The sequence below is a fragment of the Panthera onca genome, chromosome A2 (genome assembly GCF_046562875.1).
Source record: "Panthera onca isolate mPanOnc1 chromosome A2, mPanOnc1 haplotype 2, whole genome shotgun sequence".
Lineage (NCBI taxonomy): Eukaryota > Metazoa > Chordata > Mammalia > Carnivora > Felidae > Panthera > Panthera onca.
The window spans coordinates 33,103,247-33,121,722 of NC_138340.1; the positions used below are offsets into that span (position 1 = coordinate 33,103,247).

Here is an 18,476-nt window from a genome sequence, read left to right on the forward strand (position 1 = left end):
ACCTCTTCTGAACTTCCTTCCCATTTTATGAAGGAAATGTAAAATGAAACGCTATTTGTTTTCTCTTTCAGGAGAAAGACCATTTCTTCCTTCCCAGTTCCCGATTTGTGGGTTTCATAGAAATGAAACATTAGTACCAAGGGCTTTATGTGAGCAAAGACAAAACAGGATTTTTCACTGTTTTTAAAAGGCTGAGGTCATTTTTGCCCCAATTCCTATGTAGTGGTGAGCTTAAAATCAAGCCATTTAGCTCACAGTCAGGTCCTATAAATCAGGGGAAAAAATAAATGGGAAAGCAAGCCAAAACGTAACCATAGTAACACCACAGATGCGTCAAGAAATGGTGTGTTCATTTGCTTCATTCCCCATTTCTTAAATTGGAATCTAAGTAAGGGAAAAATTACACAGAGAACAATCATGATTCTGCAATTACTGAATTCTGCAAAACGGCATTCAACCTGCTGTCCTAGAATTTCAGAGGCAGCTATGACACAGCTACAGAAATAGCCCCGGGTGGGGAGAGTCGAAAAGACCCCAATTGGACACTTAGCAGTGACTTGATCTCCCCACGCCTCTGTTTCCTCATCTGTAAGCTGAGAATTAAAAATCCCAACCTCCAGGGGCCCCTGGGTGGGTCAGTTGGTCAAGCACCGGACTTCGGCTCAGGTCATGATCTCGCGGTCCGTGAGTTCGAGCCCCGCGTCGGGCTCTGTGCTGACAGCTCGGGACCTGGAGCCTGCTTCAGATTCTGTGTCTCCCTCTCTCTGCCTCCCTCTCCCGCTCATGCTCTGTCTCTCTCTCAAAAATAAATAAACATTACAAAATTTAAAAAAAAAATCCCAACCTCCAAGAGTTATTTGAGGGTTAATACTAGTTACCATATCAAAGTCAGGACTTTGGACTGGTGGACTCAAGAGACCAGAAGTTCTGATCACCTTTAGCCTTGTTTGTTTTTAATTTTTTTAATGTTTATTTATTTTTGAGAGAGAGACAGAGACAGAGACAGAGAGAGACAGAGTATGAGGAGGCAAGGGGCAGAGAGAGAGGGGGAGACTCAGAATCTGCAGCAGACTCCAGGCTCTGAGCTGTGAGCACAAAGCCAGACGTGGGGCTTGAACTCACGAACCATGAGACCATAACCTGAACCAAAGTCGGGCACTCAACCGATGGAGCCACCCAGGTCCCCCCGACCCCTGCCTTTAGCCTTGTTTTTATTGGCTTACCTTAGTGCCTTGGTTTCTTGAGCCATAAAACAATTTATGATCCCTTTATAACCCATACAATTAACATTAGAAATTATTATTAATCCAAGTGTAAAAAATTGTTGGTAGGATACAAGATTATAGCATTCCATTCCAACGCTGAAAGACTAAAAGAACGGAGGCCCAGATACTCACATTAACACATTATCACAACAGTTTCTCTGTCAAGGCAACTCTGCTACTCAGCAGAAAGAGACAACCTTGGGGCACTGACCCAAGTTCCTTGCACTCAACCTCTTTTCCCTGCGGAGCCTTGGTTTTATTAATAAGTAAAATGAGGAGCAGGGAGGGCTGTTCTAGAACCTGATCTTTAAAGGTCCCAGTGTAGACTTATAACCTATGTCCCTGCGGGTCTATGGTGCCTCACATTAGTTCTGTTTACCATTTTGCAGTGGTATCGGGAAACATTAGCACTCTGGCACGACTTGCAAACTGCTATTTTTTTTTTCTTAAAGAAAACCATTATAGCAAACAAATCACAGCAGTAAGCTGGGTACCCTCAATTTCAAATTATTCCTCATTTTTTTGCTGGTTAAAACATAATATTTCCTTTCTATTTTTTAATGTTTATTTATTTTAGAGACAGAGAGACAGAGCACAAGCGGGGGAGGGACAGAGAGAACCGGAGACAGAAACTGAAGCAGGCTCCAGGCTCTGAGCTGCCAGCACAGAGCCTGACATGGGGCTCGAACTCACAAACCATGAGATCACGATCTGAGCCGAAGTTGGACGCTCAACTGACTGAGCTGCCTAAGTGCCCCTAAAAAATGGTATTTAAAAAAAAAAAAAAAAAAAAAAAAATTTCAAGCTTTGAAGGACTTGGCAATAACAGAAGGGAATAACTCCAAGTACTAAAGCCAAAATCATTCTTTCTTCTCAATTTTAAATAAAATCATGCAATTCTAAGTGTCCCCAGGATTGCCACCTCATGATTAGCTATATAGGAATGCAGGTGGGTAGTACACGGTAATACTTCACTACAACTCAGGTGCCCAAGCATCTGCCCCATGGACTGACTTCCTCCCTCCCTCTCTCCTTCTTCTCCTGCCTTTTCTTCCTTCCTTCCCTCAAAACAAAACCTCGCTTTCATAGTCCCTATGCTCTCTGTCTTGCTTTCTCAGATTTGGTCTAATCTAATGGGTTGAGGGGACTGGAGTTTTTAACTGGTGGAAGCCATTCCTTCAAATGCAATTATGCGTGAAATCGAGATCAATGAATCTGGTCATGTTGGGGAAGCAGAGAGAGTCCACTGAGGCATTCTCTCTGCTGAGGGGCCACGAGGGCTCCCTGATCTCCACAGAGATCAATCTGAAGGCCTCTGGCCTGGTCCACCACAGTAATAACAATGATGATTAGCATTCATGGAGACTTACGCCATGCCAGGACTTTGCAAAACCCTTCATCCCAGGTACTCCTCATTACAGTCTTATGGAATTCGTATGACTCAGATGTCGTTTCCACTGATGTGAAAACAGGCCCCTACAAAGGATAACTAATTTACTTGACATATAAGCAAGAGAGCAGGAGGGCAAGAACCTGAAGGCCAAGGAATTCACCTTGTGCTGTGCTGTATGTCGCAGGGTCACTTAGGATGCCCTGGACTTAGGGAGTCACTAAGTGAGCAAGCCGCCCAGTGTTCCAGAACCAACTGGTGAACTCTTCTGTCTCCACTAGCTTTCCACACACACATACACCCAGCAGTCAGATGCCCCAAAAGGGCTACTTACAAGGCACAGCATGGCGGTAAAGGTTATCCCTTATGGTCTGCTGGAGCTCATGATCAGGAGAGCCTTTCTGGAAGCGCTGATTGAGAAAATGTCGCAGGTCCTTGTTCAGTTTTCCTCCTGTGAGAAATATATAAAATAGACAAAACACATCAACCATGGGGCTTCCCAGAGATGAAGCAGGTTGACAGCTGGGTGCAGAAATGCCACCAGAAGCCATTCTACCCAGCCACTCTCGGTCATTAGGAGGACCTACTTCAGGATTCCCTCTGCAAGAGAAAAGCAAGCAAGAATGCAATAAACATAAAACAGCATTGAAAGAGCATTAATTTGGGGGGATCATTTCACACAATACTAGAAGGCTCAAATAACAAAGAATTTAAACTAGGCTATTACATTTAAAATATGTGCCAGAGACCCTTGAAGACACTATTAAAGAGATGGCAAATGGCTGAGAACTTAAAGAGAACAATGGAGCAACAGCTGACAAATTATACAATGTTCTTTGACCACGGCTCCAACTGGTAGAAATTGACCCTATGAATATACTTGCAAAAGTCTGCAACATCTCCAGTATTGCTTATTGCAGTATTTTTATAATAGCAAAAAAAATGAAAATAAAAGCAGAAGATCTGAAAAAAACCACCAGGGATCAACTAAGTAAAGCATAGTTGATTCATATGGTAACTACTCCAAGAAAGTTATATCTGCTTAGTGTTAGTGTCAAAGGAAAATATGTGGAGTGGTGCATACTGTCTGACCCCTTTTGTGTAAAAAGGAACAAAGAAAAGGAGGCACTCTATATTGATGTGAGCCATCATCACAAAGTTTTTAACAACAGTTTCCTTTAGGTAGAAGGACATGAGCTTGGGAAGTAAGGGAGAAGATGTCTTCATTGTATAGACAGATATACAGATGTCACTCGTTAGTCTATAGACAGAGATATACAGACCTTATTATCCTGCATTGATTGTACAAACACTAGACACAGAGTGCTTTTTCACTATTGTTGTATAAGCAATAGCTACGTGAGTGAGCCTGTGTATTTCTTTGTAATTCTCTACATTAACAAAATAAAACAATAGCTAAATTACGGCTATAAAAATATGTCATAGAAACAAAAAAGGTAACCAAATGTTCTTTTTAAATTATAGACACAAATTATACTCTACAGGACCAACAGAAGGCTTGTAGATCAAGTTAGCTAATATTTATGCTTAATGGAGAAAGACTAGTTCAGTGACAGCTAAAAATAACCAGGCTAAAATCGTCTTTCCATTTTTAGACAAGATAAAAATTAGGTAAGAACATTTCCAGCCTTAGAGAAACAAAATAGCAATGCAGTATCTATGTGAACTACAAAATTCATGTCTTCAGATGGTAACTTCCCCATGGTCAAAAATGTGTATCATGAGGATGACATAGATAGTTAAGATGATGTTACGTCCTACCTAGACAGGAAACGACTGATCTTTATTTTAGTATCATGGTCAACAGATCCCTTATTACAGATGATTGTTTTATAGACTAACAAAACCTAATTTGAACTATTTTATTTGAGATGTATTATACCTAAGGTTTCAAGTGGCCAAAATCAAAATAGATATATTCGAGTCAATCCTGGGTCATTTAATAAATATTCAATAACTCATCAAATATTTGCTGAATAAAAAGGACACACATCCACCTATCCACTCCCCATCCCGCCCCCCAAAATGGTCATAAGGTTTGAACAATTTACAGAGGAATATATATGACTAGCCATCTAACCACATGAAAAGATATTTAATATCATTATCAGGAAAAGGCAAATCAAAACCACAGTGAAATTCCACTACATACCTACGAGAATGGGAAAATTTATTTTTTTAATTTTTTAATTTTTTTTAATGTTTACTTTTGAGACAGACAGACAGAGATAGAGTAGGAGCAGGGGAGGGGCAGAGACAGAGGGAGACACAATATCTGAAGCAGCCTCCAGAATCTGAGCTGTCAGCACAGAGCCTGACATGGGGCTCGAACCAAGGAACCATGACCTGAGCCAAAGTCAGGTCTCAAGTGACTAAGCTACCCAGGCGCCCACAGAATGGCAAAAATTTAAAAGTCAGTATCAAGTGTTATCAAGACTGGAGAAGAGGAACTTGTGGTCACTGTCGGTGGGCACAGAAAATGGTTCATTCTCTTGGGAAAAGAATCTTATAAAGCTAAACCTTCACTAACCGACCGACCCAGCACTTTCACTCGCATTTATGCAAGAGAAATGAAAACAAGCACACTCCCCCACACATACGACTTCCGGATGAATCTCCACAACAACTTTCATCACTATGTAATAGTCCGAAACTGGAAACAACCAAAATATCCATCAACAGGGGAAAGGATAAGCAAGCTGCCCTCTATTCAAATAGGGTGCTACACAACAGTTAACGGGAAGAGACCACTAACACGTAGAGTACCATTCACACACCGAAAACACATAATGCTGAGCAAAGGCAGCTAGACACAAAAGGCAATATTGTATACGATTCCACTTACATATAAAGTCTTAGAATAATCTAAACTTTAGTGACAAAAAGCAGTTGAGTGGTTACCTGGGGCTGAGGGTAGGCAGAGGCTGACTGCAAAGGGGGACAAGGGAGTAAGATCTATGTAGTGTCCCATGTCAGTTTCTTGGCTTTGCAATTGTACTATACTTATGTAACCAGTTCTCCTTGGGGGGAACCTGGATGCAGGGTACAGGGGATCTCTGTAGTACTGTTTACAATTTCCTGAGAGTCTAGAATGACATTAAGACAAAAAGATTTTTAAAATTTTTTGTTAAGTTTATTCATTTATTTTGAGAGATAGAGAGTGTGTGAATTGGGGAGGGAAGACAGAGAGGGAGAGAGAATCCCAAGAAGCCTCAGCACTGTCAGCACAGAACCCAACATGGGGCTCGAACTCACAAACCATGAGATCATGACCTGAGCACAAATCAGGAGTCGGACACTTAACCAACAGAGCCACCCAGGTGCCCCAAGATGAAAAGTTTTTGAAGGGGGGAGCACAAGGAAGTGTTTGAAGTAGATGCCAGTGCAGAAAATCTTGATCGTGGCAGTGATAATATGGGTTTATATATTTATCGAAACTTAAGGAACTCTGTGTGTGTGTGTGTGTGTGTGTCTGTGTGTGTGTGTGTGTATGCTGGATACAATTTATAGTATGTATGTGACACTATTACAAAATTGATTTCAAAAGTTTAAAAAATAAACATGATTACCCAATGACTATGTGATAGGCTATTCTAAATGCTTAATTCTCAATTTCGCAGCAGAGAGATGAAGTGAAAGGAAAACACATTAAATCTTGATAGTTAAGACAGAAAGGCTTGGGTTTAAATCCCGGCTCCACTGTTTACTAGCTGGTGAACCCAAGCACACTGTTTCACCTCTGAACTTTATCTGTGAAACAGAGCTCTGATAAAACAGAAGCCCTGTCATGAAATTGGTATAAGGATTAAATGAGATGCCAACACTGCTTGGCAAAGAGAAGGTGCCATGATAATGTAGAGTGGACAATCACTGAGGCAAGGGAGGGGGAAGAGCTGAGACCTGTTCAAAGATGGGCTGTTACTCTTTTTCAAAATGCCCATAAGCATAAAGCCCATTCCATTACTTAGAAATAGCTATGAACAAAATACAGGCACAGGGAAATTCAGACTAAAGGATATTTCTAGAGTTTCTGGAAGGGAATAAAACTCTACTGGTGCTAAAATTGTCCGGCCATATGTAAATGGGTTAGTATTTAGTGCATACTTAATACATTGTTGGTGCTGTGCTGGAGTTTAAATGAAACCAACTGGTAAATCACTGATATTTAGGAGTCACATCGGCCAACTCTATCTCTAGGTAGAAGGTAGTCTGGAGTTCGACCAAAAGGATACCAATGTTTACCAGCCAAATCTGCGTTGTTTAAGAGTTTATATTTTATATTTATATTCTCTATAGGAGACCACAGTTGCAGGCGGTAGAAAGACACTGAGCCATGAGTAGAAAAGATATTATGGGATCCAAATTACTGCTTGAGTCAAAAGCAAAGTCCTAAAGAAGATTCGGGATACAGTATCTGTTTCTCCTATACAGAACCCAGGTACACACACCTTATGGATCATATGCAGGTTACCTATCAAGATAAAACATGGGCTTATAGATGGGAAGGCATTCATTCTTAAGCCACAGACACTCTTGGTCTACACTTGAGATTTACATTAAAACTAGCCAAGCTAGCTAAAGTTTGCGATCATCGAACTAAAACTCCGCTTTACTGCAGATGTGCAAAAGGGCAGGGTTAACTATGCTGCCGGTTAACATTTACTCTGTGTTCCGTGACATTTGTAAGCGAAAAGCCTCAACCTTCCCATTATATTAAGAATACTGTACTTTTTGGCATCTAATCTCAAATTAATTGCCAATTATTCAGGGGATATGTCTATAAATCTTCTCCTAATTGTCAAGGCAGTGAGCCAATGAAATAATAAATTGCTAGAGAGAGAGAGACAGAGAGAGTCAGAGCATCTTCACTTTCTTCGAAATTCAAGATTTGTTTTGCAAGTGGAAAAGAGAACAGAGGTCAGAAATACAGGCAACTTTTTCCAAGAAAAGGATTCAGAGCTGATTTTAAGACAATTGTATAATTTCAGTGACAAAAATGAAGCTTATTCTCTGTCCTGGATTTGCCATTACTTTACATTTCATACCAATGTATCTGAAATCGTGTATCTTTTAAATTTAAAACAATGTATCTCTGCTTTTTTTAAATTCACACTGGTTTAGAGAAATTTAACCATGTCAATTCACGTAACTTTTGCTAATTACTTTAAATGTTGTGTAATATTCCATTTAAAAAATATACAATGTATTTGTCCTTCATAAAAAATTAGGCTATTTCCAATGTTGTTGCCAATGCAACAATGCAATAATAAATGTCACTGTAATATTTTTCTTTTCAAATATGTGTATGTGCAGGAAAAAACATAGTATACACAGGGTTCAGTACTATCAATAGTTCCAGGCATCACTAGGTGTCTTGGAACATCTCCCCCACAGATAAGGGGATGACTACATTTCTGGTGACTTGTACATTCTATCATATATACATATATGTAGTGATATATATAAATTATATACATATATATGACACATACATATACATATACATATATGTGTGTGTGTATATGTATATGATAGAATATATATCTCATATATATATTTTTTGTCTTTTATGCTTCCTCTTCGGTAACTTGCTTGTTCATATTCCTTGTGCATTTTCCTAATAGGCTGTCTTGTTATTTTTGATAAGATGTTCTTTATATACTCTGCATATGATTCCTTTATCAGTTACTTAAGTCACAAATTTTGCTTGTTACTATTTAAACATGAAATGATTCCTTAACATCATTGTGTAGTTCCTCCAAACGTTTCCTCTACATGCTACACAGTTTTCTGCCATCTCAACTAGAAGCATCATTTTCAAAGTGATGGATTATGAGGGGACTCTGCTTGGTCTGAACTCTATCTCCTAAAGTATAGATCCTAAGGGAGAACACTAGTCAATAGAAATAAACTTGACGGCCCAGAAACTAGGTTTCCAGAGATATTACTTTTGAGTCTTCTCGATTCATCCATTTCTAACCAAGGAGACAAAACATAACTCTCTCTGTGTCGTATAAGCTCCAGAACATAGAAGGTCAAAGAATAGTGTTTCCTTACAACTAGAATTTAGACTTTAATATATTTCAAATTTTCAATGCTAAGGAAAACGTGCATAAGGATACTAAACTAATCACACTTCCAAGTGATTTACCATTAGCACACAATTTCTTCACGGAATGATTGTAGTTGTAGGAAAGATGTATTTATTAAGGCAACACAAATGGTTTGGAGTGCAGGGAGCTATTACAGCGAAAAAAAATCTGTGTCAGTTCAGCAGTTTACATTTGTAAAGGATAGGGTTTTTTTTTTAAGTGCAAAATTATAAATCGAAATACAAATTAGCTAGTTTTATCGTCACTAAAACTTACAACCTGAAATACAATTAGCGAGTTTTGTCTTTAAAAGATTTTGCCATTTGTTTCTTTCTAACACATTTTTCCTGACATTTTTCTGACTGTAAAAGTCCCAAAAAATAGTGGGGAGTTAGGATTTACTACTAATTGGATGGACCGACTGAACGGATGGCTGCACAACAGTGTGAAGGTACCACTGAACTGTACCCTGAAAATACTTAACATGATCTTCTGTGATACATATTTTACCACAATAAAAAGGTAACCTATATGAATTCCAAGATTTGAAAAATACACAAAAGTACAACAATGAAGGTTAAAGATCAACTGTAACCTCATGTGAATCACCATTAACGTGTTGGTACTGAATGCCCCGTGTACGCCTACCTACGCATACAGACAGATACCCTTACTGTACCCTCACACACATGGGGGATTCATTCACTCATTCAACCAGATATTTATTAAGTCCCGACAGCCAGGCAATCGGTGGGCCCTGGGGACACATCACGACAACACAGAACTCCTGAACAGGAACTAACACACAAGTTTTAGCAAACATGAACCGGGCTGGCCTCTGAGCAGAGGTCATTGTTAAGATGAGAAAGCAAACGAGACAAGAACCAAGTTAACTCTGCCAAGTGTGGGGAAAACAGCATTCTAGACAGAGAATGCCGCATGTGCAAATGAACGGAAATAGAAAGGAGGCTGGCGTTGTTAGAGAAAAAGCGTGGAGCTCGGACAGGGGCAGCACACGCAGAGGTGGAACAGAGAAGCTGGGGCGGATCATGCTGTGCCTTGCAGGCCAAGATAAGGAGTTTGCATTTTACTCTAAGCTCCGTAGGAATGCAGTGAAGGGAGGGCAGTCAGGGACATAAGGAAGGCCTCATCTCCGTGTTGAGATTCCTCCCGCAGCTGTGCAGTGGGTCAAGAGTAGAGGGAGGTGGGGGCGCCTGGGTGGCTCAGTCAGTTGAGCGCCCGACTTCGGCTCAGGTCATGATCTCACGGTTCATGAGTTCGAGCCCAGCGTCGGGCTCTGTGCAGACAGCTCAGAGCCCGGAGCCTGCTTCAGATTCTGTGTCTCCCTCTCTCTCTGCCCCTCCCCTGCTCATGCTCTCTCTCTGTTTCAAAAATAAATAAAACATTAAAAAAAAATTCTTTTTTTAAAAAGAGTAGAGGGAGGTGACAGCGTGCGGCCAGTGTGGCTGATCACACAAGACCGGAAGTGGCCTGGAATAAGGAAACGGATGAAAAGCAGAAGGGCAGGAGCGCAGAGAGAAGATGTAACTTAAAGCTAGAAGCAACAGGGTGTGCCCGCGTGATGGAGGAAGATGCCAAATGCAAGACAGGAGTCAAAAGTGATTCCCACGTCTGGGCTTAAGTGCTGATGCCCACAGGGGAGGAGAACACAGGAGTTCCATTAGATACCTATTAAATAGGGGATAGGGAGGATCATGCCCGGCATGAGGATTTACATCCACATGATCTAACAAATAATTCATACGCATTTCCAATACTCTAGCAGTGCTCGAAAATTTAGTTTTAATAGCACATATATGTCATGTCTCATTCCATCACAACCTATTTAACTATTACCCATCAGTAAGCATATGAATGAGTTCTACTGTGATTATCCTCCTTGGATAAAACCTAGCTGTATTTCTTTTTTTTTTTTTTTTTAAGTTTATTTGTTAATTCTGAGAGAGAGAAATAGAAAAAGAAAGAGCAAGAAGAGGAGGGGCAGAGAGTGGGGTAGAGAATCCCAGGCAGGCTCCATGCTGTGAGTGCAGAGCCCCACTAGGAGCTTGATCCCATGAACCATGAAATCATGACCTGAGCCAACATCAAGAGTTGGATGCTTAAGTGACTGAGCCACACAGGCACCTCAAACCTAACTGTATTTCTGATTATCTTCTCACAATCCTTGGAGTGGAAATAGTGGGACAAAAAGCATAAAATGATACAAATTCTCTCCCAAAAGACTGTATCAGCTTCCCTTTATTCACCTTGATTCTAAATGCCTCCAAAGTAGCTATGTGGATGCATCATCATATTATCAGTTTCATGTTATCAGACATTTAGATGTCTTTCCTCTGAAAAAAATGATCCAGGTCATAGGGGTACCTGGATGGCTCAGTGGGTTAAGCCTCTAATTCTTGGTTTCAGCTCAGGTCATGATCTCATGGTTTTGGGGGTTCAAGCCCTGTGCGAGGCTCTGTGCTGACATCACGGAGCCTGCTTGGGATTCTTTCTTTTTCTCTCTCTCTCTGTCTTTCTCTCTCTATCTGCCCCTCCCCCACTCATGCTGTGACTCTCTCAACATAAACAAAAAATTATTTTTAAATGATCATAAACAATGTTGCAATGAAAACTCTTGAGTATGTATGTTTGCTAAAATCCTCTAGAAGTGGAATTACTAGAACAATGAGCACAATCGTTAAAGATTCTTCATACATACTGACAAACTGCTTTCCAGAAAGGTTTCCACTCAACTCTAGAAGAAGTACAATATCACTAATCTAATTACAGTGCCAAAATGAGGATTGTTTTTCCCTTTTTAAGTATGCTTTTTTTTTTTTTTTAAAGTAATCTCTATGCCCTCCATGGGGCTGGAACTCATGACCCTGAGATCAAGAGCTGCATGCCCGGCCCGGCATCCCTAAGTACGCGTTTTTAAAAGTTTTCCATCAATAATTCAAACAGATGCCAACACTATATTATACAAGCAACGCGGACAGTTAAAATACGTTTCTCTTCAATTTGAGAAACTGTTGGTTGCAACGAGAAAATTTTTGTGGAGAACGGCCTGTGGCGAAATAATGGGTGAATTCCATTATCATTATGTATTTAAGTAAAATGAAGAAACAAACAAAACCCTTTGCTTTTAAACACACAGAGATTGAGAACACTCAGTATGCCAGTTCTGACAGATTTGCTTCCAAGCCTGCCTCCCCCAGATGGCATGTAAGCATTGGTCACAATCAGGGGTCAGCAAAATTTTTCTACAGAGTGCCAAGGGTCAGGCAGTACACATTCTCCGCCTTTGGGAGCCCATCCGGACCCTGTCCAACTACTAAAGTTTGCCTTTATAGTACAAAAGCAGCCACAGATTATATGTAACCAAGGTTTTTTTCCCAATAAAACTTTATTTACAAAAAAGGGCAGCAGACTTAGTCCACTGACCAGAGCCTGCTAAGTCGTCACTGTAGATGCTGGCTCCGAATCTCCAGGTGAGCAATTCTCCTTTGAGCGTTCTTAGGGTACAGGGTATTCAGCGTCTCCAAGGCTAGTCTTAGCAGCATTACCCAGAAACCTGCTGAGTTGCAAATTACCAGGCTTCACCCAAAACTTACTGCATTAGAAACTCTGCCGGTCCAGTTCAGCAGTCTATGTTTTAACAGACCGTCCAGGTGGTTCTAAGACACGCTGATATTTGTGACCAATGATCACTATGCCAAAGCAAAGTCCTCCTCACAAAATGTGGGGAGCTAGGCTCAGAAAACAAACCCATTTCCTTATCTGTCACCAGTGGTCCCCATCTCTCTGCACACCTCAAGAGGTGCCAGTCCTCCTGGGCTAATAATAACACCTTATAATAACAAGCACAGTGCAAATGACACCAGGCAGGTGGGGCATCATCAGACATGCAGAGATTGAATCCATTCCCCTAAGTGGCACAAAGACAGTTGTTCTTTCAGTCACGTTTCTGTAGAACTTAAAAAAAAAAGTGGGGTGCCTGGGTGGCTCAGTCGGTTGGGCGACCGACTTCGGCTCAGGTCATGATCTCGTGGTCCGTGAGTTCGAGCCCCGCATCGGGCTCTGTGCTGACAGCTCAGAGCCTGGAGCCTGTTTCAGATTCTGTGTCTCCCTCTCTCTCTGACCTTCCCCCATTCATGCTCTGTCTTTCTCTGTCTCTAAAATGAATAAACGTTAAAAAAAAAATTAAAAAAAAAAGAAAAGAAAAGAAAAGAAAAAAAGAGACTGCGGGAAAGATTTATGTCTGCTGATGAAGCTCTAGAAACTACTATTTACATGTAACTCCCCACATGGACGAGCACAAAACATTTTGCTAGCACTTCAGGACATCCACATTATTATTATTTCCTGCCTGTCTCCTCTCTTCTTTTTCTCCTGGTGAATCTTTTCATACCAAATTTCATCCCACAGCGAGAAGAAACCTGAATTAAGCATGGAAAGAAAGGCACGGTTTAAATTCCATCATCTCTATTTTTCCATTATTCCCAGCCTTTTGTGCTTCTTGTATTTATTTCAGTTAAACTGGTATAGTCAAATAACATCTGTTCAGAAAAAAAAAAAAAATGAAAGATTTACAAAAGGGAAAGGCAAAAGACAATGTTGCTCTGTAGGCAAAGTAACGTATGTGATGTGAGTTTATGACCAGCAATAATCAACAACATGGCTGAAGTCAGAGGTCTCTACACTCAGGTCCTTAAGTGCAATCTGTAGACATGTGTGTGCCCTTCAAGAAGACACTAAATTCTTAAGAAGACACTGCACTGGGATCTAACGGACCTCTGCTCGGTGACCTGCTGGACTGGAGTGATGCCAGTGAGCATTTACTGAGCACTTTTAACAGGCAGGCACAGTGCTGAGTCCTAACTTTGCAATCCTCACCTCACATCAGTGAGGTTGGTTCTATTTCCAGTCCCATTTTACAGAACAAAAAAACTGAGGTTAACGGGCTGCCCCATCACCCAGGTAATTAGGCAAAAAGGAAATATATGTAAATCTAGACAGATGAAATCAGAATGCAAGATGTTAACAGCTGATCAGTTAGAGTCAATCATGGCATATACCACGCTGTGGATTCACTATGTTATGCGGTTTATGGGTTTGATATTTTCCAAAACAAGAAAGAGTAAAAGAAAAGAATGGTTTTTCTGAAGCAGTTACATTCACCATGCCACTAGAAAACATTTTATGTGAATCTCAACATAAAAACTGAAGACTGACTTCCCTCTAAACAGTCATAGTACAGTTGCCCCAATACCCTCTCGATGTTCAACATAGTCTACAAGAAAGTGACATGTCAACAGCGATGACTTCCAAAGAACATTCAGCCAAGGAGCCCAAGTGAAGTTCCTTCCCACGAACCAGCACCTGTCCCCTTGGCTTTCAGGACACTGTTGATAAGGAAGGTATTTTAAATGCTTCTATGCAAATGCAAACGGAGATCCCATAGGCATCTCACAGCCCAGAACTTCCATAGTAATTAACACAGCTGTTCTCTGACCCCTGCGAGCCTTACCCCAGTTCAGTTTCAGCCAGGAATGGATAAAATGGGTCACAAACTATATTCTAATATAGTCTGATATCATTCACACAGTAGGTTGGGGCCAGAGATCCAGGGGCTCTGACCTATATAGTGAGAAATCTCACTATACAGGGTTACAATTGAACATGCCACACCAGCTTCTGCTGGATCATAGAACAGAGGCCACGAGCAACATCCCATCATTTCATGGGCCTGAAAAAGCTGAGACCCTTGCCCACAAGCAAAGCATCTCCGTGAGTATTCTTTGCACAGTACCTCTCTTTAAAAGATTTTTCAAAGCTGGGGACCAAAGACAGAATCACAAGTATATGGTCCAAGCAGGTGAGAATGGAAAAGAAAACATCTCAGGCACGAGGAGGATTCTAGAGTAGATGTAGGCAAAATTTATCTGTAAGGTCCCATAGTACATACTTTATCCTTTACAGGATGAAAGGCCTAGGCTCCAACCACTCTGCTTTTTTTTTTTTTTTTAAAGAAGAAAACCAACACTAGACAATAAGTAAATGAGTGCATAGCTGTGTTCTAAATAAAAACTTCATTACAAAAACAAGCAGCAGGCTAGATTGGGCCCATAAGCTGGAGCTGGCCACTCCCTGTTGAAGAGGGTTACGTCTCTCTCAGAAAACGTTTATGTTACACTTTCTGAAAACTGCCAGAGGTGTGGGGGTTCATGCATCGGGATGTGTGCAAGTAGCACCTGGTGTGTAAACCATTCCCTTAGAAAAGGAGTAGGAAGGTGAGGTGTGGGTCCACACTGATGGGCTTTGACAACAATATTCAACAGGTGAGAAATATCCATTCCCACATCCTCTATAAAGTAGAAAAATTTTACGTATTTAAAGACCTGGATAGCTTTCAGAGAAATTTATCAAATGACTCCTGAAATAAACTGTTACTGGCATCAATCTCCAGTTTACACAAATATACAGAATAGAAAAATGCATACGTCATAAACACAGATTTCCCTTTGATGATTACAAATTTTGTGCTTTATCATAAATTACTTTTCTGAACATTATCTCATTCAGTCCTTGTAAAACCCAGTGAGAAAGGTGGTATCATTCCCACTTTAAACCACATGAAGAAAGACTCTCGGTGCAGGATTAGAACCACATGTTCTAGTTCCAAAGTCTTGGCTTTCCTGTCTCCACCGTTGGACTTCGAACAAGGTGTTCATCCACATCTAAAGAGTGAAACTTAGAACTACGGACTGACATTCTTCAAAACTGTCAAGCTCATGGAAAAACAAGGGAAGATTAAGAACCTGATACAGATTAGAGGAGTCTAAAACGTGGCAACTAAATGTAACGTATCCTGCATGGATTTAGGGACATGAAGGATGCTAGTGGGGGAAAAAAACCCTAGTGAAATCTGAGTTAAGACTGGGGTTAGTTAAGAGGGCCTCCTGGGTGGGACAGTCGGTTAAGCATCCAACTCGTGATCTCACCTCAGATCACGATCTCACTTTTGTGAGTTCGAGCCCCGCACTAGGCTTTGCACTCAAGGCACAGAGCCTGCTTGGGATTCTGTCTCTCCTTCTCTCTGCCTCTCCTCCATCTGTGCATGCTCTCTCTCTCTCCTCAAATAAACAAACTTTAAAAAGAAATTTTTTAAAAGACTGGAGTTAATAGTAATGTACTATCTTAACTTATTTTTGACAAATGAACAACCATTATACAAGATGTTAGTATTAGGGGAAATTCCATGAGATTCGGGAACTTCTGTACTGTCTGCACATTTTGCATCTAAAATATTTCAAAATAGAATTCATTTGTTAAAAATGGATACAGTGTACCTATTATGTGCATGTGGCTGTGTGCAGGGCTCTTGGCCATTTTATATGTTGCAAATCCACCAAGGTAAGAATTCTTACAGAGATTTCCCTCTCTGGGTTAACCACAGCTCTCACTTCCAGAATGTGGTATGTAGTGTAGCTGTTAAAAAATATTTGGGGGCACCTGGGTGGCTCAGTCGGTTAACTGTCCAACTCTTGGTTTTGGTTCAGGCCATGATCTCAGTTTCATGAGTTCGAGCCCTGTGTCAGGCTCTGTGCTGGCAGCACGGCCCCTGCTTGAGATTCTCTGTCTCCCTCTCTCTGCCTCTCTCCCACTCATGCTGTCTCTGTCTTCCTCGGGATAAAGAGATAAACTTTACAAAATTTATTTTAATATTAGAATTGAGTTCTAGTTCATGGGCTGGTCATCAGACATTTTCAGTCTCCATAATTCCATAAACGATTATCACTTTCACACTTGACTATTTTCATTCCATCTCACTGTAGTCTTTAGGCTGTTATTGAAAAGTGATTATAAATAATGGGGCTATAAAAAGCCATTCAATAATTAGGACACTAACTGGCCACATGCCCACCTCAACAATGGAAGGTGATTTATGTTAGGCAACCCCATCACATCTGCCAGCCTCTGACGGGGCTCTCGGGTTGCACATTAAAACTGCTCTGAACAGCCATTTTTTCTTGATTAGGAAAGAGACCAATAAGCCAGTTTTAGAGCTTTTTCAATTTTATTTGCAAGGAAAGAAAAACAATAAACCATTTTTTGCCTTGCTATTTCACATATCCAGAGAACAGGGGGGGAAAGCACAGGACATAAACTAGATCAGGTCCAAGTCTTGGCCACTGTCATAGAATGGGAAAGACCTAAATGAAATCTAAAGACAAAAGACATAACCAACCACACCTCATCCACTCAACGCCTAAGACTTCAATATAGCACACAAGCTTAAAACTATTTAATATTCATCAAACGGTTCTCAACAGGACTACCACTGGCATCTTGGGCAAGACAAGGTGTTGTTGACGGTATATACCTCCCCGGACATCAGCCTCCCTGTTCTCGGCAGCTCCCAGATGACCACCTGAAGGTCTCCCCAGTCACTGAACCACCGGGGTAGGACAGTCCTACCACAGGGAGATAGCTAAATGAGTATCAGTCAGGGAAAAGTTGTTGCTTAACTGATGAATCTTTTTTCACTGAGATCCAAGAGCATATTAGAAAAGAATATTGCAAAAGCGCCCCTGGTGGGGAGGGTTCCAAACTGCTAAGATTCTATGCTCTACATGCACAGGCTTACAGGAACTTCCATGTCTTCTAGAATAGGGCTGCTGATCGAGAGGCGGCAGAGCTCAGTTCTGAAATCAAACGTTTGAGCTAATCATCACGCGGGGTCTGCAGAGGTCTTCTCTGACAAATGTCTCCGTAGGGGGTCCTCCATCAATGTCTCTCCCATTGCTTTATTGGGTCCATAGGCATTATCATTCTTTGAAATGATTTTTTTTTTCCTTTTTCTTTCTTAGCTGTCGCCTCCCTCAGCATGAGTCTCCTATGAGAGCTGAGCCCGTCTCAGGGTAGAGTAGGGGTTGTGATACAACTAGCACCTTTGGGGACGCAGTGATGAACTCAATTATGAGACGAGGGGTCACCCAGGGGCTCAGCTGGTTAAGCATGTGACTCTTGATTTCGGCTCAGGTTGTGATCTCACAGCTCATGGGTCTGAACCCCGCGTCAGGCTCCATGGTGACAGTGCGGGGTCCACCCGGAATTCTCTTTCCCTCTCTCCCTGCCCCTCCCCTGCTCGCATGCTCACTCTCTCTTTCTCAAAAATAAATATGCATTAAAAACAGATGAAGGATAACATGAATGAAAATAACGTAAGCAGTAGCTAAACCAGAAGCAGGCAGGCAGATGCTGCCATCCTGACTTTGCCGTTAGTGACCTCTTCGTTCTTGGGCAAATCCCTTAATCATCCAGGGTCTCAGTTTCCTCATCAAGAAAGTGGGGATGATGACAGTACCTACCCAAACAGGGCTGTCATGAGGAACACACAAGTAGATGCAACATAATGCTCAGTAAACGTTAGCCACCCTCTCCCTCAGCATCTGACTCGAAGGAAATATATTTCCAAAACACCTTGCATGGAATTGTGTTTGTTCTCGAGGAGAGCAATTTTTTTTAGGATTCATAATTACGACTACATGCATACAACAAACAAGTGAAACAAGCCAGCCTTCCCATATTTGCTAGACTGCAAACTAATTAAAACCTGTGTGTTATCCCCAGATTGCCTGCACGCTCCCACTTCTGTACAGATCACACTGTATGGCCAGAGGCGTGTGGGGAAAGAGCGAGGAA

General features: G+C 41.2%; 1 protein-coding gene across 16 annotated transcripts in view; it reads right to left on the reverse strand.

Annotated features, from left to right (window-relative positions):
• Positions 1-18,476, reverse strand: part of MAGI1 (membrane associated guanylate kinase, WW and PDZ domain containing 1) — a 632,114-nt gene that overhangs the window by 251,347 nt on the left and 362,291 nt on the right. For all 16 annotated transcript variants that reach the window (XM_081794968.1, XM_060633706.3, XM_081794967.1 and 13 more), the window contains exon 2: positions 2,990-3,106. In XM_081794968.1, coding sequence (XP_081651094.1) covers positions 2,990-3,106 — 117 coding nt within the window. The remainder of the gene's footprint in view (positions 1-2,989; positions 3,107-18,476) is intronic.